Source organism: Anopheles marshallii, chromosome 2, assembly GCF_943734725.1.
Source record: "Anopheles marshallii chromosome 2, idAnoMarsDA_429_01, whole genome shotgun sequence".
Taxonomy (NCBI): domain Eukaryota; kingdom Metazoa; phylum Arthropoda; class Insecta; order Diptera; family Culicidae; genus Anopheles; species Anopheles marshallii.
The window spans coordinates 15,753,877-15,779,430 of NC_071326.1; the positions used below are offsets into that span (position 1 = coordinate 15,753,877).

At 46.6% G+C, this 25,554-nt stretch overlaps 1 protein-coding gene across 1 annotated transcript in view; it reads right to left on the bottom strand.

The window, feature by feature from the left end:
- Positions 1-25,250, bottom strand: part of LOC128709330 (protein serrate) — a 102,539-nt gene extending 77,289 nt beyond the window's left edge. Inside the window, exons 1-3 of the mRNA XM_053804318.1 lie at positions 25,185-25,250; positions 3,287-3,404; positions 2,884-3,131 (exon numbers count right to left, since the gene is read on the bottom strand). Coding sequence (XP_053660293.1) covers positions 2,884-3,131; positions 3,287-3,404; positions 25,185-25,250 — 432 coding nt within the window. The remainder of the gene's footprint in view (positions 1-2,883; positions 3,132-3,286; positions 3,405-25,184) is intronic.
- Between the last annotated feature and the right edge of the window lie 304 nt (positions 25,251-25,554).

Sequence of the window (25,554 nt, forward strand, 5' to 3'; positions counted from 1 at the left end):
CTGTTGTTGTGCTTCTGTTGTTTGCTAATGCCAATCGTGATGAGAACCACCGACCATCGTTTGACGAGTTGCGAGGTTAGAGAGCGAAGAAAAATGAGCACTCCGGATAAATTAGCTAGCCAGTCGATCAACGTTTCCGCGCCCGCAGCCCAACTGCACCCAGTGGGATTGCCATCGGGTTTCCCCCCGAAGCGGGCACAATGGCACAAAACATTCTAAAGTAATCGCTAAAAGAAACTCCGCCCGTCCGATGTGGGGAGTTTTGCTTTCTTTCGCGTTTCGTTGTCGATTTGCAGCGTCAAGTCATGCAAGCGTTTCGTTCGCTTGGTTCGTTTTAATTTTACGGCCCACCGAACTGGTCAGCACTGGTCCGGCAAAGAGTGTGTCTTGAGAAATTAATAAGAGCGATCGCCAAGCACCGATTATCCGTTCTCCTGGCGGGCACGGAACGCTATGGGTAGGCTGCTGGGTAAAGCTTGCGGGAAGAAAATAACTGATGATGACGATGATGATTACGAGTGTCGATGACGATGAACTGAGCGCTGATGGAGCAAAACTGATTACAGTTTTTGTGCTGCAGCAAAATGTTACGCGTGACGTTTTTTTCGATTTGTTGATGTTTGTGCAACTGAAGTAAAATCGAGTTAAATAAACGTTGTTATGTTGGATGTGTAGAACTGGAACTATCCGTGTTGTGTTGGATTTTGGATATATATATTTAATCATCAAACAGATTTGAATCTTGAGAACATCGTTGTGTGAGGAGCAGCTTTGTCCTAAAACACAGTTCAATACGGTTCAGATTGTGCATGAAAATGTGAGCATAAATCTTTACCTGCCGGAAGAAAATTCTTGCGCTTCAGTTTAAATTGACCCGTTCTGGTGTCAGTTAACCTTTTCGGTACGAGGTGTCCGCAAGCTATTCCGAATAAAGCCGAAGAAATGATGCAGAAAATATAAAGCAAATCAGCTTACATGACGAAACTCAACCATCAGCATCAATCACGCTCCATATTCATCGCAACGCCACACAGGAGCTGCTCCCGATCCGAGGCCTGCGTAGCCGCGACGTGATCGGAGTGCCGGCAGGAGAGTCCTTGCTAACGTGTCGTAAGTACAAGCATCTAATTTGAATTCAATCGAATTCCAATCCAAAATCAAGCAATACTGCCACCGAAAAAGGGCAAATGAAAAATTTGAATTGAATTCCTGCACCCGCTCGGCAAGTGATCCGACTGTGCGGCATAAGCCAGCATCGATCGTTTGTGGATGGACAGTTGAGGTCTCGCGAATGGACGGTGAGATCGCGACTGGATTATCGCATGCACGTACATGTGTGTATGTGTGTAGATCGTTGAAGTATGCTGATTAACTCGAGCAGAAGGCTGTCGGTTGTGGGTTCGGGAAAAAAGAAAACCACCCCTGACAGATCGGACCGATTTGCGGGCATTACGGAAGGTGTGCGGTACTGATACAGCGAAGAATTTATGGCACAACCATCCCTCGCAACCTCGGGGAGATGATTGAGACGGTTTCGAATGGTAAATGCGGGAAAATATAGGCAGATCTTTAATCTACTTCGAAGCCGTTCCGTACGCCATGCATGCACATACTGCGGTTTTGACCGTGTTTCTACGAAACGACAGTTACAGGGAGTGCTCGGGCAGCTATGATCGCGATCGGTCCATATCGGCAAGTCAGTCAAGTCAACGTGAAACGAGTCAATTTTAATGCACTGCGATCGTTTCGCCTCCACGTTTAGCGCAACGCGGCAACGGGAGCCTGCACCGAAAAAGGTTAAAACGAGCACGCCGCGTGTAAACGCGGAGTGCAAGAAAAGTGTCTACTAAACTGTTAATTTAACGATATTTTACATAGAGTTTGTGGTGGGAAGCTTACGATGGCAGATCACCATTGCAACTCTGTCCGGGGAAGCCATCTAGGACGAAGGAATATGATTAATATTGACAAAGTATCCAAGATATTTTCATTATCGTTATTGAGTGTTTCATAAATGGTTCGATCGTGTCGTAGCGGATCTGCATGTGCTGCTGATCGTAACATGACGCCAGGCAATTGGTGTGTAGTGGTGATCATTGCAATCGTGGAATAAGTATGGGTGGTCCATCGTATGGAAAGCCCCGAGGGTTCGGTGTTTTCTTGTTCGCTGTAACAAACAAAAAAAAGTTTCCTTCCTTCACTACTACATACAGGAAAGAGAACAGCGCGTATGTCTCAGAAATAAAAAGGAAGAAATGAATGTCTTAAACTCCACTGTGCTCGTGTTAAATACTTAGTGCTCGCACGTATCATCGGTATGTAGAATACGGCGGAAAAAAGGGTAGGAAATATAAGGCATACATGTCAGCGATACTTAATTCGTTCTTATCGTCTTTTTTCGGGATAAATCAACGCATTCGCAGAAGTGTGCAGTAGAAGGTACGTTTTGGTTATTGGAGTCCATTATCAAACCCAGTTCCGATACTGTCAATTGCGTGTTTCTTTTCTTCCCATCCCATTTCAGCATTTGCTCTTTATCCCGCACGAAGCATTTCAATGATTTACATTCCTCGAGCATGCAAGGTATACACAAAAAAGTGCCTGCAAAGAAGTAATTATCAGAAACATCGATCTTAGCCTTGCAGGTGAACTGCAGATAGTTTGTACTGTTGTGTTTTGCATCGTGGGGATAAAGTGTTTTGCGGGGACCTGCTAAAAACCAATACCCGCAGTCGCAACGATTCGCGATGTAATTCGTTCGAGCTCGAAACAAATGACTTCAATGCACGCAGTATGTAGCACAAGCGACGAACCCGAAGGTTTCGTTGGAACTCTTCGGGAATGATAACGCGTAAATGTGGAATAAAATATTGCATGACTCACCGTCCACCGAAAGGTAAAGGGTAATGTGATGCCACCGACTTCCGGGTCAGTCAGGACGAAGCTCGACCCACCCAGGACCGGCGTGCTGGCGTTACCGAACGCACAACCGTACAGACCGGACGGTTGTGGTTCCACGGCAATGGCTGTGGCCGGCTGTTTCAGCTGCTTTTGTTGCTGCTGAACGCTTGACGTCGTGCCCTGGTACTCCTTGAGGCACAAGCTGAACGCGGTCGCACATGCCGGACATCCTATATTTTGTATGTGTGTGTGATGAAAGGGGAAAAAAGAACAACAACACTGTTGTTAGCATCCATCATGGTGGCAATAGATAAATCCCAACCGTTGTGCGGCATTGTGGGTAACCACAAACCACGTATGTGGCGGTTAGAACGCTTCGAGTTACCTGTCGTTTGGGTCTGTCGTTTCTCCGGTGGCAAACCGCAGCAGTATCCGGACAGTAGATGGCTGTTTGTGTTTGAAATCTCCAGTATTTGCAGTTCAAAGAAGCCGGATGAAGATACCTGCAGAGAGAAGAGGAAACACACGTACATGAGTGAATGTGAACAATCAAAGCGACGGGTAAACGGGTGGTTTGAATTGAGACCCAATTTTCGTACGAAAGGATGAGATGATACCGATAATAAAAACCGTAAAATGAACACCAATAAAACATTCAATAAGTGAGGGAAACGGGATCAACGGTATCTTTGTTAAGCTCGGTTGGTCCCGTTGTCCCGTCTACCCAGCTCCATTCCATACGTGCCGACCAGTGCCTTCCAACGGAACATTTAAAAATGACATTAACTTTATTTTCTCTCGCATCGTCTCTCATCGCTTTTTTTTTGGAGAAGGTAGTGTTATGGTCATGGAGCAGCGTATTCGTGTATCGTGATTATTAATGAACGATCGTAATGATCCGTATCTGCATGGCTTGCCCCTCCTGCTGGAACCAAGCTCATTCGTCCACCCCGTATTTCCATCCATCGGTAGCGGTAATGGATCACGGTTCGATAAATAGCGACCGGTCGAATTTTGGGGGGCTAGCTACCCAAAACCTCTCCATTGATTTGAAATTGGCAACAAAAACATGAGAATGAAAACTCTCCATGCGTGCATGTTACGGCACAGCAATTAATTAACAAATTAATTACCAATATTAGGCTTAATCAGCTTTACGAGATGCTCGTTATGGCCGCAGGGGAGAAGGTAGGTTTTACTTTTCTCTGCTTTAGCAAATCCCATACCCGGTATGAAATCGATCCTCCAATCGGTGCTCGCTGAATGGAAAACGACCGTACCTATTACAAACTCACCCGCTGCTGCCGAATCGCTCACGGCGAATGGTAAACCTTCCGTGGATGTCCTCGGGTGCAATAATTAGTGTGTTTACGGTTCTGCTTAAGGAACAGACGGTGAACGCACACCCTGTAGCTCAATTGTCAAGGTGGCGGAACTGCAGCAGCATCAGTCTCCAAAGAGCAATATTGAACCCTCCGTCAGTAGATGATTTCATTCGTTGGTGCAAATAAGCAACACAATAAGATGCTACATTTTGCGCATTCATTACGCGCGCAGATGATTTCAGTGTGGTTTGCTGAATTTACCCATCGGTGATGGGTGCTTGTTACGGAGGGAGCACTTACATTAACCGCGTAAAAGAACTCAACCCATTTGCCCGCACTTCGGCACAAAGCAGCTTAGGTCGGTTTTGCGCTGGCGGTTCGTGGTATGGCGTGGCGTGGAAGTTTTTTGTTTGGCTTCCCGCCAAACCATGGGAAAAAGGTATCGAGCATGAGTACTACTTTAGCATTTCGGAGGTCCCAGCGTGGAATGTTATTTGTTCACTCGGTTGGAAACAAAATAGACGTTTCGTTGGTGAACCTTCTAGTAACCGGATCATCATGCGATCGGTATGCAGTTATTTTCCTATTGTCAACGAAGGTTGACCGAAGCTACAATACTGTTTTGCTGCAATCATACACGCAAAAACAGAAAAAAATACAAAAGCTGTCAATGCATGTGCATTACTAAAAGCTGAAAGTACAAGAAAAAATAAATTTCTAAATCTTTTTTTTTGTTGTAAGTTAATATCAAAGCAAGAGCTTAATATGAGAAAAAAGAAGCTACTGAAAACCACAGATAAACGACAATTTATTGCACGCACATTGAAACAATTAGGGTGTGTGAATAAGATGTCGTTTTTTTGGTGGTAGCAGCACTAACAAAACAACTGACGAAATTAATCGCTGACTACAAGCAAACCAAATAAATGCGTCTCATAATTTTCCGCACAAATGCGATGGGAAAGCGCCGGAAACGGACTAATTGTAAGCGAGTTAAATCACTCGCCAGCAAACTACTTTTGTGGTCATTTTTTTTCTGTGTCGTCCAAGAGTGAAAACAACATTGTCATAGCGCTTCTTAAGCTATTAATAATAAATTCCATGAACAAACTGCGATTGTTAGCGGGTTGCTTTACACGGATGCTTCGGATGAAGCTTGGTGCGCTTTTCGAAGCGGTTCTGGCCGGAGAACTTCACTTTTGTTGTACAGTTCGCCAACATGTACTGCTCCTATCCGCCGTTTGGTTCCTTTCGCATTTACGCTTTGCTTTGATTTGGGGTACGGAGTTGGAGTTGTTGCTTGTTTTTTCGGTGGAGCAATTTTACCCCCTTCGCACCTTCTTCCTTACCGGTACCGTTTCGTTTTGGGAGCCCTCGGTAGAAGTTTAATTTTAATTTCGAACCGAAAAGGTGACGCGAAAATGGTGCCCAAAAAGACTTCTTCTGCAGCCTGTACGATCGTGTCCGGGGAGGAATACGCTGTCAGCGTCACCGTCCCTACAGTCTCACGGCCGGGCTCTCTGTTGTTGTTTGCGTTTGTGTTGTGTTGTGGAATGTCTCACCGGAGGAAACTTGAGAAACTTCAAAGTGTACAGTGAGTCAGTGTTGCGCTCGCTGCGATCGCTATTTACTCCCTTTTTCTCAACCATGTGCTGTGATCACCTTATACAGCTCTAGAAGATCGTAAACCAGCAAGATTGCGAGTGTGTTTGTGCTGTGGCGAATGGCGCAGCATGGGGAGCATCAAGCAAGAACGGGATATGTCCTGCCGGTGTAGGTACAAATGCCTCCAACCAGGCTCGGACCATACATGCGATACAATAGGTGAATCTTCGTGGCAATCACTTCCTCATATCCCAACCGGCCATGGCATGGTTGATTCCCAGCCGGTGCGAATGACGAGACGGTACGACACCTTGGCGACGAGCAGTAGACGAGGTTCTTCTCCTCCGCGGGATGATGCGAACCGGACAGGCGCATCAAGTGAAGTAAGCGTTAAATTGCTTCTTTCTTCTGCCACTTTTTTGTAACGAGCACACACCATAACACGGTCTCTCTCGCTTTTTCTCAACCCGGCCTGGTGCCTTTCTTTTTATGCTCATTTAGCTGCCCTGCTGTGCCCAAGCCCATACCTTACGCGGGAGACTCCAAAAAAGGGAATCAACATACAAAATCATTAACGCAACCGACTGTCTACGAGGATTTTTTTTTGGTGTGTGCCTCCTCTTCCCCAACGTACGCGCAATCAAACTGGGTATATTCTGGCGTCGTCTTGAGTAGCGACGATCCTCACCCTGAAACGTGTACTGTTGCTGGCTGGTAGCAACACAGTTACAGGGTCAACAAGCATCTTTTTTTTGTCTCCTCATCTCCGCTTCCATGTGACCGTGAATTGGCGCGTAGAGCATGCGAATGCGAAGTGTGAGGTAAAAAGTCTTCTCTACGCCCGATGACAGTGACGAAAAAATTAACGCTAGAAAAGCAGTAACCGCTAGCGTAACGATTGCGTTCATTGTCCGGGACCCCACGGGGTCATAGATCACATTCGGTGAGCAAGAACATCGTAAAACCGGGATGCGCTTTTCCAGCAAGCTCGGCTCGGCTTTCTGAGTGTCTGGAGAAAACATTTATTATCAAGTTCCATTGCGCTGGAAACGCACGAAATGGAACAGTTTTGAGCGGCAGCAACGGTAGAAGAAAACAAAAGCTTCCAACCGGGGCCGGGGGCTGTATCCGTGCTGACCTTGAGGTTCAAAATCATTTTGCCGGCTGTGTTCGAGCTGGCGGCATAAAAACCGTCTTGCAGTCGAACATCATAAGCAATGCAATTGCTTTTCCCTGGATGGGAGTGTGAAAAATGTGGAAACGGCTTACAACCGCCCGGGTGATGTAAAACGAAACGCGCTGACTGAGTAAATTACCATTCCCATTCCGGAGCGGTGGGTCAGATGTGTACCGGAATGCGCTAAATGCTTCATATCAGGCGCATGAGAAATCACCATGAACACATAAAACACTCAACGACTGTTGCAAATCGGATATTTATTTGCACCCGAACCCGCATGGAGTGTGCTTTCTGTACGGATTGCACATCGGTTTTAAATACTTTCTTCAGTCCCATTCGACGGCGGAGTCGGAGAGTCGACGACGCACCGTACACTTATCCTGCGCAGGATCATATTACATTGCCGGCCGTTATGGCCGCGTGCAAAAAAGTGCAACGAATGACGCTCACGTCGGCCACGGACGAGTATAGCATGTGACCGGGCTGATTAAAACAACGATATTCGAATGCCGCGATAGCTGCAACACGTTCTCGATTTCGAAGACGCGTTTGCGCTGGCAATTGATTTTGCATATATTCAGCTTTACCGAATGTTATCATCCAACTCGGTAAAAGATCATGCTTTTTTTTGCTGGAAGTTTCATAAAGCGAAGATAAATTGTACACACGTTCGTGCAGAACCGTCGCCTCAGATTTCACAGGTTCTTCCCGAACCATTCTGGAGCGTTTTGGGTGACAGTGGTCATTTCGCAAGGCTTTTGCTCATCACTACCACATTGCTGTTCGGGCGTCGTGGTCTGAAGTTTTGTTTCCTCCGTGGTATTGTATGGTGTTTTTCCACGGTGATGTTTCTTTCTCACAGTTCAGAAGAGATGATTCGTACGCCTTTTTTATCGTACCATAAGAAATGTGTGCTGTGTTCGCTTGCTAGTATCACATTTCGTATGCTTGCTTTATTGTAGTGTGAAACGGTTATGACTTGTGCTTTTTGTGTATACCGTGTGTTGAGTTTGCCTTATCCTTGTGAGTGTCCAATTGGTGCTTTAACGTGAAATGATGCCCTTCTTATGCTGCTTTTATTTAGCAATATTCAATGACATTAAAAAAGTAAGAAAGTAAGTAAGTAAGTAAATTATTCTCCAATTCGTCATTCGCCTTCGACATTCGTGAATGTCAAAACTTCATCGTCTGTAACTGGTTCTTGGGTCATTCCAAAATGAGTCAAACGTTGTTCATCCCTATATTTTACTGCATTGGAATGTTAATGTTTATATGATGAGCCAAACTTGTATTTGTATACATAAATATACAAATCTAAAATTGAGATTGGAGCATTCCAAGAATTAGTAAATCGTCTACTTATGATGTAGGAAAATCCCACCGATGTTGGAAATTTTGGTGATCACGCCTTTGGTTAATGAAAAAACCCAATTTTACAGGTGGGCTAAACATTTTTCTGGTGTACGAATGATGATTTTGAATTTGTGATCTTAATTTGTTTTGTGCATTTTATGTCAATTTTGATGTTTTTTCGGTATTTGCACCATTTGCCAATCAAAATAATATCAATTCATCAATATAGCTATATCAATGAAACGAATATTATGTTCGAATAAAAATAACAGTTGGCATCCAATACTATCACCCATCCATTACTTTCCACTCGAAGGACAAATAGGAAGGCATGGACCACATTAAGAGCAGATAAAGAAATAAATACGCCAACATTAATCCATCTTCACTCGTTGATACATTCTACATAATTCGATCCACTTCTGCGATCACACTGAATAGCTTTGGCAAAAGTGTCGGCCGTTTATGCTCGCGCACGCGCACACACCTTTCACAGGGCAAGCAAACAAACACGGGCGCAAACAAGGGTACAAACAGACAAACAAATAAACAAACAACCATTTCCAATCACTTGACGATCCGGCCCCGGTTGACCGAATGCCTTTTTTTTTCGTGCCGTGAATAGATCTGTTTGTTTGCGCGGTTCAGTTCGGCAGGGCACGCAAACTGAAGTGCGCTGTTCACGTTCGAGTGTTCGCCAAACCGACCGGCCACGGTTGTGCATCGAACAGCCGAAAGGAAAGTGGAAGAATTTCGTTAATTTTGATTGATTGGACATCGAGCACTTGCCGCAATGCGTTTCATTTTTCTTCCCATTTTAGGGCGCGGAGGTAAAAAGGGCAACCCCGATGGAAATGGGATGCAAAAAGAAAAAAAAAAGAAAAAAAGGGAAAGGATTTGTAAAACCCCCCGATTGCGCATAGGCGTATGCGATCGGTGCGGGAGATGTCAAATTTAGCATCAATTTTCCCACCCTCGGCTCGGCGATCAGTTTCGGTTCGTCACGAACTGTGTATGTGCTTTGTCAAATCACACGCACAGAACGCAAACCTCAGGGCCCAGACATTTAAGCACATCTGGGAACGCTCGGTAATATGGGAGGGCACTGATGGGAGGGTCAGGCTGTGGAATAAATTTTCATATTTATTGAATGCTAACGATGCGATTATTACACCTTCACGCGGCACCGAAAAGGAAGGCAATGGCTGAGTCCATGTGGAGCTTTGGACTTTCGGAACAGGTCCGATTCCACTTGATTGCGAATCGTGCGTGCGTGCGTGAACCCGCTTATGCACTCTCGGGTGCGGGTGTGCTCGTGCAATTGAAATGAAACTCTCCGTCGCCAGCGCGAGCCCGAAATGAAATATCGAAAGTGAAATGAGCGAACGTTTGCTGGGGTGAAGTTAGGACAGGACCGCGGAGCAGTTCGACCGTCCTGTGACGAAACACGTGTTCATATGTTTAATTTCTCAAAATGTAGACCAACCAACCGAGCCACAATACCAGATCGTCGCACCAGCGATCGGTTTGAAGCGAATGGTCTGCGCTCGAACAGTACGCGGATACGGTTGCGGTTCTGGTGGGCTAATGGAATGCATGCGATCGTGCAGAGACTCGAAGCACACTCGATATATGCTAATCGAGTCGCGGGTTCAGACTTGCAGCGCCTGATCAGGTGCTAGGGTGTGAGAGCGAAAACCTGCCCGCGGGCTGGCATGAGCCAGGGTTGGGAGGTTCCCGAAAGGCTGTCGGTTCCCACCGTGTGCAGTGCAGTGCTCGGTCGGCATGCCCTTGCAACTTCACACACACATACGAGCTCCAGCAAGTTCTGCACTGAACTGGAGCGCGCTGATGTTGTGGACGACGGAATGACTAAATCAATTTGTGAAGATATTAATAACCTCGTGAATGGCCGTGTGTGACTGTGAGTCGTGCAGTTTGCACTTGACGGGTTCGATGCCGGAGTGAAAACGTATTTATTATTAATTAACTCATTGGGATTTGACCATGTGCCGGCTAGTTGGTGGATTGGCGCTGTGGATGAAGATCAATTTTCAGTGGGCGAAGGTAGTTGGGCTCATTGTTTGAAATTAATAGATCAATTAATAAAAAATAACTCACATTAAACTAGAATAAGAATGTACAATGGAACTTCATTTATCCGAGTGTCTTGATTATCGGTGTTACACTAATAATTTAGGCATAAATCGCATTTGATATATGCTAAAGTTAAAATTGCAAAAAGACTTAGTCCACAATACCTTAATATTTATCTACAATAGCAGTAGCATATTACAACAAATCTACATCTACAAACAAATGTATAATATAAAAATCACTACAGCATTACTAAAACTTCTGAGTAATTAAGTGTGCACCGATATCTTCAATAGTACATCTTGGAATGAGATTTCCTGCAACGCAATATCTACAAATCTCTTCCGCTTATTTATTGCACAGCAGAAATTCCTTCTCACCGGGCGGTCACTACGGATCGTTTAGCGTATGCTCGCTTCCATGGCACCCTAACTAGATTGCAATGTGTCTCGTTGTTCCCGCAATGTTCTTCACCTTCATCTAAAACGACACCGGGAACGACGACGACACTAAACTGCAATTATGACGCCTAATCTTTTGCCAGATTGGCGTAACATCCCGACCGTGTTCTCATTCTTGCTTATCGCAGAAAGGCACTTCAGCCCTGCGAGATTAGTTTGCCACCCGGCGTCGTTACCGAGGGCCCGCACTCTATCTCACCCTCTATCGTCTACCCACTGACGTAGACACCGAGACCGAATGGCCCAAAACACTTGCGTCTCGCATTGATCGTGCTGGCGGGAGACAATCGAGCTTCAGTTGCCATTCTGCGCATGGAATCTTAGCGCTTAGCGAATGTCTTAGTGGCAGCTGGTTTGAACCAGCCTGCGAGCAACCGATAGCGCGCAAATGGTGCGTGTTGGTGGGAGCCTGGCATCGGACGAAACGGCATTCCACACCGGCCGCCGGTCCTCGGAAACGCGAAAAAAGCGGAACGGAAAATCTTCTCAATTAATCAGCATCATCACCCCACCATCCGAGACCACCACACCGTCGCATCCTTCCCGCCGGGACGTGGGGTAAGGGCCGGTTTTCGGGACCGGTGGAGGCCATAAGGTTGATGGTTAATGTTTGCTGTTTCAAAACCACCCGAGAGCCAATGCATCCGCGCGAGATGGGGTGGAAATGAATTTTTTTGACTGCGGCTTTAGACGTTACTTCCCCTCAGGGCGTCGCTGCGTTTGTGAAGTTCCCTTTCGAGGGTGGAACCATCCGTACTACCACGACGATCATACAGAGAGTGAGGGAGCGAGAGAGAGAGAGAGAGAGAGAGAAAAAAAAACGAATGAACAGCAAGTGTACGGCAGGCCACCGGGGTGCTCGGTATTGCAGGGGCGCTTGGTGCGTACTGTATGATTAAAATAAAATAAAACAGGAAATGATGCGATAAATGCTTTCTTCCAGCAAAGCTCGCATACCACCAGTCCTCCTAGCACGATTGGCATGCGGCAGGCAGGGGTGTACAATGTAAAGAGAGAAGAACTGAGATTCTTATTTAAGAAGGAAGAGAAGAAAAATACTTCTCCTAACGTAGCGACTAGCTTGCAAGAATGCGAGTCTGCGCCTCACAGCTTCGGTTTTTGGGGTCCGAGTTTGGAACAAAGATGCCGCGAAGCTTATCCAGTATTTGAGGGTGTTTTTTTTTCTATTCGTTGTTGTTTGCTGTTGTTTCTCCGTTCTCGTGGTGTGTGTCCAAGATTTCAATCTACATATGTTTTTTCTTTGCTACGCTGTGTGGCTTACCCGCGCGATTAAACCCGGTGCAGGTGCCGCTTCATCGCCCGATGTGCAGTGCGCCGCAAATCGTTGATTTATTGGAAGCTAGCGGTACCTCTGTAGAGGGCCAACGCAAAGCGGAACCGCGTGCTATGGCAGGATATGGTGAAAAACAGTACAGTGCCCGTCTAAAAACCGGCACAAAGAAAGCACCAAACAACGAGCTAGGAACGATTCTTGCTTAGCCAGCCGGTCAGCAGCTATCGTGGCGACCATAAATAAGAGCTCTACGAATCGGCTCCCATCGGGCCTGCGACCCGTCCGATTGGCTTCCTCTCGCTATCGCTTACTCACGACAGGGAGGAATTAATAACAGGTGGATGGCGAGTGTATCCGAAAGGCAGCATTATTGCACTGTTGCCCCTACTATTGACCCGTGCGTGGTGTTGTGCGAATTTTTTCCCGATTCGCACACTATTTGCCTGATCATCAATCTCGTGCGTTGTTTGGTGTATGGCAGAGGGAAAAAAAACATCCTCCCCGCAAAAGCCCTCCAGGCGTAGGGAGCGATGGTTTTAAGCCTGGTGAGTTAAGCGCACTTGGGTCGGGTGATAGACTAACGAAGCGCTGGGTTTTGTTCGGTGTTTTTTGGGCAGGAAATCACGAATTATCGTACACTCGGTGATCGGTTTTATGGATGAACGATTTTATTGTATCCTGGAAATTCACTACGGCCTACGCACGATATATTCAGTCCGAAACCGAACCGTTTCACGCGATCGTGAGGGAAAAAACGATGTAGTATTGTGGCTTCCTGTTCATGTTTTAAGTTTCACTTCTTGTGTTTGTTTTTTTTTGGTTCGTTGTCGTTGATTTTTACCAAGTTCAACTACGAATGTCACCTTCGAGAGTAGATTCCCAAAAAATGTGCATTTACTGCACGTTCCAGAGTCGTGCATTCCGAACTGTTTAGCCTTGAGCACGTAGGTATGTCACAAAATTCCCATAAGGCTTTAGTACAAAGCATACGATCACCAGATCCTTTAAGCATTGCTCAAAGTCATACACAGCTCCAGTGTGGACGAGGTAGCCATTTAATGCCACTCTAAGACAGGCCGAAGTACATGCCGTTGGGTGCCGGCAAATATAGCGTCCCTCCACTGTACAGTGGTTCAAGTGCGGCAAGCAAAAGATATAATTTAAATGTAAAATACCCGTCAACAAGAGGTTCCCCGGTAACACGGGACGTGGTACCGAGACTAACCAGTGCGCTCTTCATTTCTTATGCGATCGAAGCCACAGACCGGCGGAATGTTTCTCGTTCCAAAAAGGGAACGGTTGCGAGGTTTTGGATGGTTTCCGTGCGGGTGTTAAGAACGGTCGGGTTTTCACTCGAGTTCCGCCTAGAATACTAATTGAGTTTTTTTTGTTCCCCCGTTTTGCTGCGTTTCTTCGCAACTTCGAACAGTTCCACCTGGCAAGATTGTCGTTGGAGTGCGTGTTTCTCATCAAGACAACGTACTTCAACGTCTTTTTTTTATTTCCCGGATAATCAAGCCATTAGTGTTTATTTATAATGTTATTACCGAGCGATTCATTTGCAATTTCTATAGCCGCTGTTCGAAGTGTGAAGTTGGCCAGTTCGTTCGTGGAATTCTTTCCGTCTGGAGTTGTCACTTTTCTGTTTGTCGACACCAACGATTGATCGATAGAAGATCGTGATGATGACTACATTAGGGGCACGGGAAAGAATTGCCCAACTCCCGTGGGCAATGTTTCCTCCTCACTAGTGAACGCACTTTTTTATGACGCATCGAAATGCAATCTCCCAGCAAATGTCGTCCGGGGTTGGGCTGTGCAAATTGCACCCACCGTCGTCCGAATTCGTAAAGGGGACAAACTCATTACTGCGTGTACCGAACGGAACGATCAGTTAAAATTAATTACCACTTTATTTATCGCTAGCAATAAAGGGACGAAGCAGTTCGAAGCGATTCAACCCCATCGGATAAGGGGAACTTTCATTCGGTGCAGTGGTTTCGAAATCGGAGCGTACTGTTGTAACGCCTGAACTAAAGAACTCGCATAAATTGGCCCCCCTCCATCCGAATAGAGATCACGTTTTATAGTGTCCTGGTGCGGTGTCCGAATATCTATAAACGTCAGACGACATCCAATGTGCGCGCGAGGTGGAAGAAAACGGGATCGTTCAGCGCAAGAAACCACACGCCTTTGGGGCACCAAGTTCTGCTTGGTGACATTAACGGTCGCCGCTCCGAAGATATCGATTAAAATCCCATCCCAGTAATGATCCAAATTTCTGAGACTCGTCCAAAATCGTCAACAATCTGTGGGACAGCACAAACGAGAGGTTAAAGCGCTTGAATGTTGCGGCCGAGGTCATGAAATCGAGCACCACACAAATCTTCATCTGGCCCGTAAAGAGACAAACACCAAAACAAAAAACAAATAAAACGTACTTAATCGACGGTGTTATTGATTGGTCTCCCGGCGTGTTTTACACGCAGCTGTCATCCCGCGACACAGACCACAGGGCGATGGCGCTCTGTAGTACGTCGCGTAGCTGTCACATCGGTACGGCCGGTGCCGGGAACGCGATCAATAGTAAAACAGAGAAATTAAAATAACAGTCGATCGCGGCTGTTTTGTGATCGAACGGTTGAGGCGAGTTGTGAGAAAAGTGTTCCAAGAAGGGTCACAATCACAAGTCACACTAGCACTCGAGCTGGGCGTAGAACAAAAACACTTATTAAACCTGTATCCAGAACCTGTTTCCTGGCTGATTGGATCTTCGTCCGCACGATTAGTGCGATCCGTTGATGATCCACCGCGTACATGCCGCTCGAGATGCAGTGTTTTATTTGTACAACAATTAAACGTCAGCTTGAGATTGTCTTACCGGCTGGGGTCAGTGGGAGAGCATGAGATGGACGTTTGGAAAACTAGAAATGACAAACGCGTCTCACGGGATGCATTTCTAGCATGGTGCGTGCTGAGGCCGAGCCATTGCGTCGCTACGTGTTTTTCTTATTTCCTTCTCCTTCACAATACATTCCATTTTCTTTAGATTATTTATTTCCCCCCGGTGGATTCAGCCCGGTGACGCTAAAGCGGGTCCTTATGTCGCGACACCAGTCACAGGGAGGGCAAAAAAAAAACCGAACGCACACGCATGTCCAAGCATTCCACCGTAATTGTGTACTGCGGACAAGTGTGTACCGTTGGGCCGCGATTGCGAGTTGCACTTTCGCGCATCGGTGGTTCATCCTGGTGCCCGGTGGCGAGGTTGGTGAGTGACTTTTCTCGCCCCGGGCATAATTATCATCGACATATGGTGCCATCGGTTCCGCTGCAAAAATTGTCCCTTGCGCGGTGGACTATGATCACGATCACGTTACCCGTACGGCGACTGCAGTGTGTCCGTCCGTCTACTATGTATGCTTGGCAATAGTGGTAAGTCACTTCGATTCCAGTCCTTTCACTTTGATCGCCACTGCTTGAAGTGTGCACGCTCCGCTAACACATCTCGGTCAAGATTTATTATGTTTTCAGCCACATTTCCCAAACCATATCGGAAATGGAAAGGTGATGACGTATCCGTTTTTGGGCTCTCGGGGTTCTGTACCATTTTTTGTTTGGTTTCATGAGGCGCATCACATACCCGGTGACTTTAGTACGCCCCTGCGAGATCTGTCATATTTTTCCCTCCTGGCTACTGCTTCGTTCACTTTACATGCAGTTTTACAGCAAAGACAGAAGACGATAAAGAGAAAAGAGCACAATCAAAGCACGGAAACGCGTCTAGGAGTTCCCGTTCCGGCAGCTCGGTTTGGCGACTGGAGTTTGATGGGAAGTTGTCAATTAATTCTATTAGCTGCCATTTTTGGACCGGCTGGATAGGTTGAACCAGTTTCGGGTCGGTCCACTTCAGGGCAGGGTAAATGGACTGGAACTATGGTCGAAGTCTTTCTGCGCCCGCTCGATCGTCGGCTCCCCACCCCGATTGGGTTCCGTCCCGCCTGTCAGCCCGAGGCATCGTAAATCGTTTCGGGTTCAACATTTAATTAGAGTTATGAATAATTCTGCGGTTTTTTTGTTGTTGTCCAAGCCAACGAGTTCGTCACATCTGCCGCCACCGCGACGTGGGATGTAGAATGATAGTAAAACAGGTAGAGACAGAGAGAGAGAGAGGAAAAAAACAGTGCCACAATAAAAACAACACAACGCCAACAGCAAGACCACTTTATGAACGGTGAAGCATCACCGTAAGTTCCCGTGGCGATCAACGTGTATGCGGCGCATCGTAAAGCCACCAAAATTGTGTCCGGACCAATTCATGCCCCACGCTTGTCGCTTGTTTAACTTTCGTCCGTGTGGTGACCGCGTTCCTCTCGCACATTGGATGATTGTGGTGGGATTTTTTTTTCGGTTGTTTGTTGAAACAGCATGTTGGCGTAATTTTTCAGCACCTTCAGTTTTTAGTAGCTGTGAATTTCGCCTGATTTATAAACAGCTCGTTCGGCTGTCACGCGAATTGCGCGGCGAGTTCGCTTTTCAAGGGAAAGATTTACGATTGCGCGAATGCTGCCGATGCTGTGGCGCGCTCGTGCTGGAATTCTATTTTCTAGAACACCCACCCACCCATCGCCGGGGTTCGCTGCACGTGCTGATAAGGAGGGCACGCGGCTGCAAAGTGGGTGCGCGATTGTAGCTGCCCGGGTTTGTGTACCGACCAGCAGCCATCCGCAGCCGGAATTCACTGCCGTCCTTCTGCCAGTTGGAAAGACCAAATTGGCCTTCAAATCTGGAGCTGCATTTATCTCGCTATGTTGACCCCGAAATATGGATAGTTTGTGTGGTTTAATTGTTTGATTCTTTCCCGAGTAGAAAACACCGGCAGCCCTTCAGACGCGCCGAGCATTGCATTGTGGCCGGTAAAATTAATGTTCCTCCCCAAACGGTCTCCCGGTCACCAAACAGACGGATATCCATCTCTGCCCTGCCTCCCCCACCCTCCTTCTCCCCATCAATCCGTTCGGAAACCTTGTGGGACGGATTTGTGAAAATCGCCGTCTCTCGGTCAAGATGGCATGATTTATTTCCATCTTCATCATTCTCCACGTCGTGTTGATCTCGCATACTCCCGCACCTATTCGCTGTTCCGAAAGGGTTAATTAATTCGGTTATCTTTTGACTATTTTCAGCCTCATTAGAAACGATAATTAATTGCGTTCGACCCCGGTCGGTTCCCGCTCGGATAGCGTTTTTTAAAACCACCTTCAGTCGCGGAGAGTAAGCAAAAAACCCGTGGAGGGACTTTTTAGCAGCACTGGACACACACGCCCCAAGCGATCGAACAACCGTGGAGTTGGCGTTTGGGGTTGGCGCACTTTCGGCCGCGAAAGGTTAACATTTGCCGTGGAGTTTGCCAATGAAATCGTTCACGGTACCACCGTACCCAGTGTCTGGTTGAAGAGAAGAAACCAAAACACCCCAAAACACACACGCACACTGACTTCAAGCTCTCGAATGTGTCCAAACACGAGATCGCCATCAATCGCGGTAGGGAAAATGTTCGATGAGATTCAACAAAACGAAACGGATGGGAACGAAGTCAAACGGAACCCCCAAATGGGGACAGGAGATAAAGTTTAGAATTTTAAAAGTAGATGCAGAAAATAAAAATAAAACAAAGCGTTCTTCTGCTGACCGGCCGATGGGAGCCGCGCAAACCTGGGGCCCCGACAGCTCTGGGCCGTTTATGCGAAAGACCTTTAAACGATGCTCTTCTCGGAGCGGTGCTGCTTAGGGTTGGCGTAGTTTGGTTGTTGTTTGCATTTTGTTTTAGTTTTACAAAATATTTCCTCGATTTATTCTGCCAGCAACGGTTTCCCTACGCGACCACGCTGTAGCGCATATATATATTTGTGGAAACTGATGCGACGGGCCGCGTGCTTCGTGTTGCAGCGTACCTTTTGGCGACACATAAGCTCGGTGTGCGGTTGGTCCTGGAGCATCGGGAACCAACCCGGCGTTCGTACGGATTGGTTCAAAAATTAGCGCACATCTACTTTGCATATTGATTCTATCAATATTTTCCCTGCTCGGCGAACGAATTGGCGCATCGGAGGCCGCTTTCGCATGGTTGGGCCATAAAATATTCTGCGCCGTGATGTGATCGCTTGGCTATTTGTAGTTTCGCTTTTCGACAATTTCATTCGGCCCGTTTTGCCATGTGAACTCGAGAAACAACGAAACGAGAAGGGGATTCAACAAAATAAAAAAAAAACTATATTGTCCAATATCTCGCCGGGGCAATCAAACTAGAGACATCCGCACAACTGTAGACATCATCGATCAGGATGATACGCTATCCACCTACCATCGTACCGCGGCGTGGAAGATGATCGGGATGAGATGCACTTTGCATAGGACAAACACGAGCCACGATGCTGTGAGCCAGAAAGAGAAGGACACCGGAGAGAACTAATAAAAAATAGGTATGCACACATTGAGGTTGTTTTTTTTGTTGCTTGTCCCCATCGCAACCTTTTGCATAGTTTGGCGCGAGTTATGTTCATGTTTCGTATCCACTCGGGTGCGTCATGCCGGCCAAGCAATCGACACACGAGCGATTCAAAATTGCATCTAATTAAATGAAATTTTATATCTTTACAACGCCTTTCGGCATCGAGGCAGTTTGAAGCCTGCGTTGTTTATACAGCCATAAAACAGCCAAACAAATCGTAACACAAAAAAATGTAAACGAAAACATCAGTGAGTTAAAGAGCGAGTCCGGCCAACATTCATCGATCGGCAGACGGATGAATGATCAAAGGCTGAGTGATCGGTCCGTGCGTGTGTGATTTATTTTGATAACTAATCACCCACCAATTCGAATGCGCATGAGTCACTCAGATTGGGGAGATTTCGTCACTCAGATATCTTCGTGGGGCAGTAATTTGCACTTCAATTTTGCATTGAAGTTGGTGAATTCAATTTCATTGTTAGGACCTTCAAAATCACCAAGTGTTAAAGTTATTGGTAAAGTTTATTTTGTCTACTTCCAACCGGTACAATTGATTCGATTGGGATGATCCGTTTCATTAAGCAATCACATTCAAGGTCTTGCAGCCACTTCCTTCTTTGAGTCAAGAATGGGAATATGCCTCTAGAAGAACGCGATCGATTGCGGCTCAGTGCCGAAAGGAGGCATACAAAACGAACGAAGATCGAGGAAAAAAGTAGAACGAAGATTCTAATTAAGATAAAATTAAACCCGATACACACAAACACACTGCTCGTACGAGAGGTTTCGGTGTGAAAGCGAAATCGCGCGAAGGCGAGGCAATCATCTGACTTCAGACCAAAGAAGGATCCCGCAACGGGTTTTTTTTTATTTAGTCCTCCATCCGCAGGAGATTCAGGCAGAAACGAACATATAAAATCCTGTCCCTTTCCTTGTTTCTTTTCGCGTTGGGTTTTGTTTCCATCAAGGGAGAAGTCATTTCAAGACAGAACATCGCGAAAAATTAAGTTAGTGGCGCAAAATCCTGCTGTTGTTATTGGCAAAGGACCAACCAAAGGAAACTTGCCGCACGATGGTAGACCAAGAGAAAATATGGCCAAAAATGGAGTTTTGCTTGTTGAAGAATCCCGAAGGTTTCTAACATTTTTTGCGTCTTTGGAATGTAAAGGGGAGTGGAAACTTAGATACTTTATGAGAAAATTCTTTTTGCTTTTCTTGCTCATTCATCCAAACAGGACAGGATAAACAATTCGTACGCAAAGCTCACTCACACTCAGATTCATCTAGGTGGTGCTTCGCTGGGGTAATGAGTCAACAGTTTTGTTCGTACCTTTTTCTAAGATTTAACACACCAACAGCACCATCACAAGAAAGCATAACATTGGGCGCAGGAAAAAAGGGGCAAAACAACGAAACGAAACAACACGCTCCGGTTTGCTTCATTCGGAACTTTGAACAAGCTGCGCACCGTGCTGGGGCGAGCATCACAAAACGCAAGCCCTCCGGTACCGGAACAGCCCTCGCATCAAACCCACAATCCAGTTCGATCGATGCTATTCTTTTGCTGCCATGGTATATATCGGGCAAAGATGATAATTCACCAATTCAATTAGTGGCCGAATAATGAATCAATGGTGCTGTTCGAGCATGATCTCATTATAAAATTATAATCTTTACTCACCACCACAGCAACGACGGAAGAAGATATGGTTGAAAAAAAAAGCCCCATAATAAAGAGAACGCAGAGCACCAGCGTACGCCAGTCTGGTGTGATCTCGATCGTGGGCTATAATGCTCACAATGCATTGATACAGCCCAATGTAACCATCCCGTGAATCCCGTGCTCGAAGGTTGCCTATTTATTTACGTTTTTTGTGTGTTGCTGTTGTTGTTATTGAGTGTTTGGTATCTGTGTAATCAGATCAGGAGCGCGGAAGTGAAGTATAAGTCTTGTTACTTAGCACAAAAGAGTTAGACGATGCCGCAGGGGTGATAATATTCATGGAGCTCTCATTTTCGGGCCGGTTTAAACGAATTTGCCGGGGCCCGTTAACGGACAACGAAGGAAGAGAATGGAATTGGAAAATAGCACCAAAAAGGTGTTGAAGAAAAACACACGGGGCAGACTGGTCAAACGACCGAAATATATTTCCTAATTTCTGTGCCAAAAAGTAAAACAAACGATATCATGACGGCGCGATGGTACAAGCGAGGAACCTTGAAATGCTGAGCCCTATGCTTTATGGGATGATTGAACGGGAAGTGCGTAAATTTCAGCATTTCGATGTTGCCCCGCAGTGTGACAGCAGACGGCGACAATATCACCGATTCCGCCTGATCCATCGATCACGGCGGTCCGGTGGCGTTTCATTCGATCAGCGTCGTCGCCACTATCGGACCATCGGCGTCGATTACCATCGCAATCAATATTTTACCTCTTTAGCACAGTTGAGAAACAAAAAAAACACCGTATAACGAGTTAAATAAAGAAACAAAAGAAAAGCGAGCTTGGGCGCTTATTTGTGAGGACGGGCACAGCCGAATGACTTAACGCAGAGGCCTCCAAGATACGGTTTGCACGATGAAGACGAGATGAGAACGAAGAAAAACCACTTTGTCCAACATTGTACCCAACCTCCGTAAAGATCGACAAAATTTTCGTTTCATTTTCAAGATCACCGCGCGCTGATAAGATATTTAGTGCCTCGTAACGAAAATGCGGGTAAGCAAACAGGACGGCCCAGTAGGCTCCTCGTGATGCGGTGGTGCTGTTGGTGACATGGTATACAACCACACAAAAAACTCCAACCATCAAACAAATGAATCTCTGTCCACCAAAAAAAAAAGCAACCTTAAACTCCGAAGGAAAACACACGAATCGCGAGTGAAATCGATATCGCTCATCCCGTGCCCCACCACGCCAAGTTACCGCCCGTACCGAAACCCGTTCCCTGGTGGTTTGCGATGACGCGGGAAAAGACATTTCCAAACTCTTCCTCACCGATCGCCGATAGGACGCTATTAATCAATGCCTCTCTTAAGCCCATCAGCCGGACGACCGGAATAATGGGTCGGAATCTGTTTGGCTCGGAACCACCCGAAACGGTGCGCTGTGCAAGTGTGGTTGAGGGTGTGTGTGTGTGTTAGGTTTTGGGGTCTTCTGCCAGACCACCATCTCGTTTTGTTTTTAGCTGTCGCCTTCCAGGTCAATGGTTCGGGGATCGGCATTTTGTTTCGATCCCACCGTTCCTACTAACCAGACCCGGACGGGGATGACACTCGCTGAGGGACAATTAATAGAGCTATTTTATTATTTTATCCATCGAACTTTAGTGTCCTAACCTGTGGTACGGTTTTTACAGGCCGTCTGAGGCTTGGGCTGATGTCATTTTCTAGGAAGAATCTGTCCGGCGTTTCGTATTAGAAGCAGTGCTGCCGTATTGGAAACCCAGAAAAGTGCCCGTTAAAGGTGCGTGGCATAAGGGTGTCAGTGAGAGGAGAAAAAAAAAACAAACATTACGAGAGCAGCACAACGGCCGCTTCGATTCGACCAATTGCTTATCCGACCAAGGTATAGGGACAGGACAGGAAATCATCATCATCTCGCTACATCCCGGTAGGAAAGAGCGCAAAGGTGAGCGTAGGGCAAGGAACGCGTATCGATAGATTCACGGGACACGCGGTGGTGGTCTGCTTTTAATTGGAAATCTCGCAAGAAACGCAAGCCGCGCGACCTCGACAAACTCCCGTCCGATGCTTTGGCGTTCGATTCCGGGGTCCGAGACCCGGGATCCGAGGCTCGCAATCCGTTGCGCGAACATGAGGAGAGCGAGATACGAACCACTAATTAGGAAATTATTCATTATTTATCTGGGAGCTTGTTTTGGTTCTGTATTTGTGTTGCACCCCGGACCCGCGATCTTCCAATCGCGATTTGATCGGATTCGTTTAAAGACGATCTGCCGTTTTTAGCATGGACAGCCATTGAAGGCTGTATGTGTGTGAACCAGAACACGTCTGAACGTGATGGTGGTTTGCCAACTGACCCGGGGTGATTGTGTGTGCCGTAAGTCATCCCGGTTGACAGAAGTATATCCCATGAACGGAACTGCAGTACACAATCGCAAAACAACCACTCACGGTAAACTGTTTGTATTAGTGAGTGGTTCATTTCTGCGCTAATGTTAAATTATGAAGATCGTCCCCAGCGCGATTAAGCATGAGCCGGTGTTAATTTGATAATCGCTGCATTAGCGTCAGCAGCTAATTCGGGTCAGTAGCTAATCGGGGCAGCTAATTAATGGGTTTTGTTCGATACACCTTTAACGAGGTTAAAACCTTCTTGCCAAAGTCGCGCCAAACGGTGCCGCTGCGATGTGGAAATGATTTATACAGCTTCTAAGCGCGATGACGTGAGATTTGTTTGCTAAAAGAGCCACAGCATCTTAAGGTGTAACTGAAACATAAACAAAGCGACCAAAAAACCACACAACGAAATTTGATCCGAAAGCACTTCCTCCTTCAAAGTTAGATGCTTTTGCATGTACCAATCGTTAAATATAGATGGACAGCCTTCGGCCACAATCGTTGTCGTTTGTGACCGCAGTCCCATCACGATAAATCACCCGCCAAAATCGTTCGTTGAATCGTTCGGAAAACGTTTCCCCGCGGTCCGTGGTGATGTCCGAAGGCTTATTGTTTCTGCTTTTGATGTTGTTTGTTGTGGAGGTAATTTTTTGTTTGCTTGTGCGAGCTAGTCAGTAACTCTCTCGTCATCTGGTATTTAAAGCCCTCGCGCCAGCCCGGTACGACTCCAGCTGGGATTAATTGACTGTTTCCGCGGGAAGAAGGTCGGCGGGGAACTCGAATGGTAGGCACGTTGAGAAGAAAAAGAATCCAATGTCGATGTCATCACATCGTATCAACAAAATAGTCACACGATTGGGAAATGTGCTGATTGAAAGGATGAATGGTGGACTATAATCGTGCAGTTTGCTTTATATTGATTCCGGTGCGCGATGGCGACGGCGACAGTGTTTGTGGGGATATTTTTATCGAAATATTGTTAAAATTGGAACGAAATGATATCGTAGCATAAATGATGTTAATCTTTTCCGTTGATGAATTTCTATTACTATGCAAAATGTAACCAATACGGAGTCATTAGTGTACTAGAACCAGTAAACGGTTTGTTGAAGAATCGGTTTATGTCTACGTTTTTCAGAACTCCGATGAAATGGAAGCTCTCCTAATTGATGCAATCTAAAATTAATCTAATTAATTATCTTCGCTACACGGGGTTTCCATTCGACTAGACGATTGGATATTATGCACCAGCGTACGGCCATTCCGTGGCATATGACTATGATTAATTTAATGAAACCGCTTCTTTTACGCCCACCACCGATCGCTGACTCGGCGGTAACTCCACACCGCACATATCGAGTGAAAATTGTCGAACCAGTAACCAGTAATTCAATTTAATGCTTGCAACTGTTGCTCAATTGTTGCATGCCTTTGGCTATCTCCCATTCACCCACCTGGGGGAAGGTGGACGAAACATATCAGCTCTCAACTCTTCCCATTTACCATCCCAAATCCAAGACCCATTAGCCGAGGGAATGGATAATGCCGGCCATCATCATCCGAACCAGGGCTACTCGAGCCCGAGGAACCAATTTTGCGATTTTTCGCTCCAAATCACTCTCTCACACTTCATTAATATTCAAATAGGGCTGCCCGGGCGTATATGGTACGCGAAACGGCCATCGGAAACCAGTGAACGGGAAATCGGAGTTGTAGCGAACGTCACTAGCGTACCCCAAAACGCTAAACGCGCCCATGCGCATTCATCATCGAACCGACAGACGAAACACGGGTTTGAAAGAAGGTGTAATACGAGGATAAAACCTGAATTAAATATTGATAAGATTGGTTTGCTACAGAGCCGCGAAGCGCGGAGCGAACAGCTGGCAAACCGGGGAAGTGAGAATCCGTGCCTCCGTAACTGTTCAGCCGCACTGGTTACACACACGCGCAGGACGGGAGCAAATCAACAATTCCGAATGGTGTTTGAAAATTTTACTTTCTTATCCTCGCACCGTGCCCGGGGACGGGGAGGGAACTGATTGGGAGGGCCCAAGGGGAGGGATGGTAATGTGAAAGGGGATTTGTTTAAAAGTATGCGATCGATGTTTTCATTCCTTCGGCGCTGTCGCCGAACGCCGCACCGAGTAGGAAAGACGTGAAACAAAACGCTAAACACGAACGATGCCACAAGTGACGAACCTGCCGAGAGAGAGCCCGCGATACGGTGACCGTGGGATCCGACGTTCCCTTTGCCGATCGGATCGAAGCTAACGGGATGATCACCGGACATCGCCGGGCTTCGGAATGAAAAAAAACGGGGACAAAAGTCGCATACGAAACATTGACGTTTACTGGGGCTTTGGCTTACCATTGAGATCAGGGTGAGAATTACGACGACGACGCTGGTCCACGAGCGGAGGTCGCCGATTCCCATCTTTTCGCCTTTCCTGCGCGGCTTCGCTGGCGTATGCTTGCGCGCTCGGGATAGTTGTTTTGCTTCGCTGCGCGTACCTAGGACGCCACGCTACGGACGCGTCGGCGGCCGCTGCTTATCAGGCGCAACTGCAATTGTCGACCGCCCGTGTCGAGGTGTGTTTTAGTCGAATAGAATTCCTGTCCAGTGAGAGCGTATCACCGGTGGCTATAGTTACTGCTACGAATGTGCTTGCAAGGACATCGAGTGTGGCAAGATCTTTCATCACTGGCACCGCACACAAACACACCCGTACACTGCACTG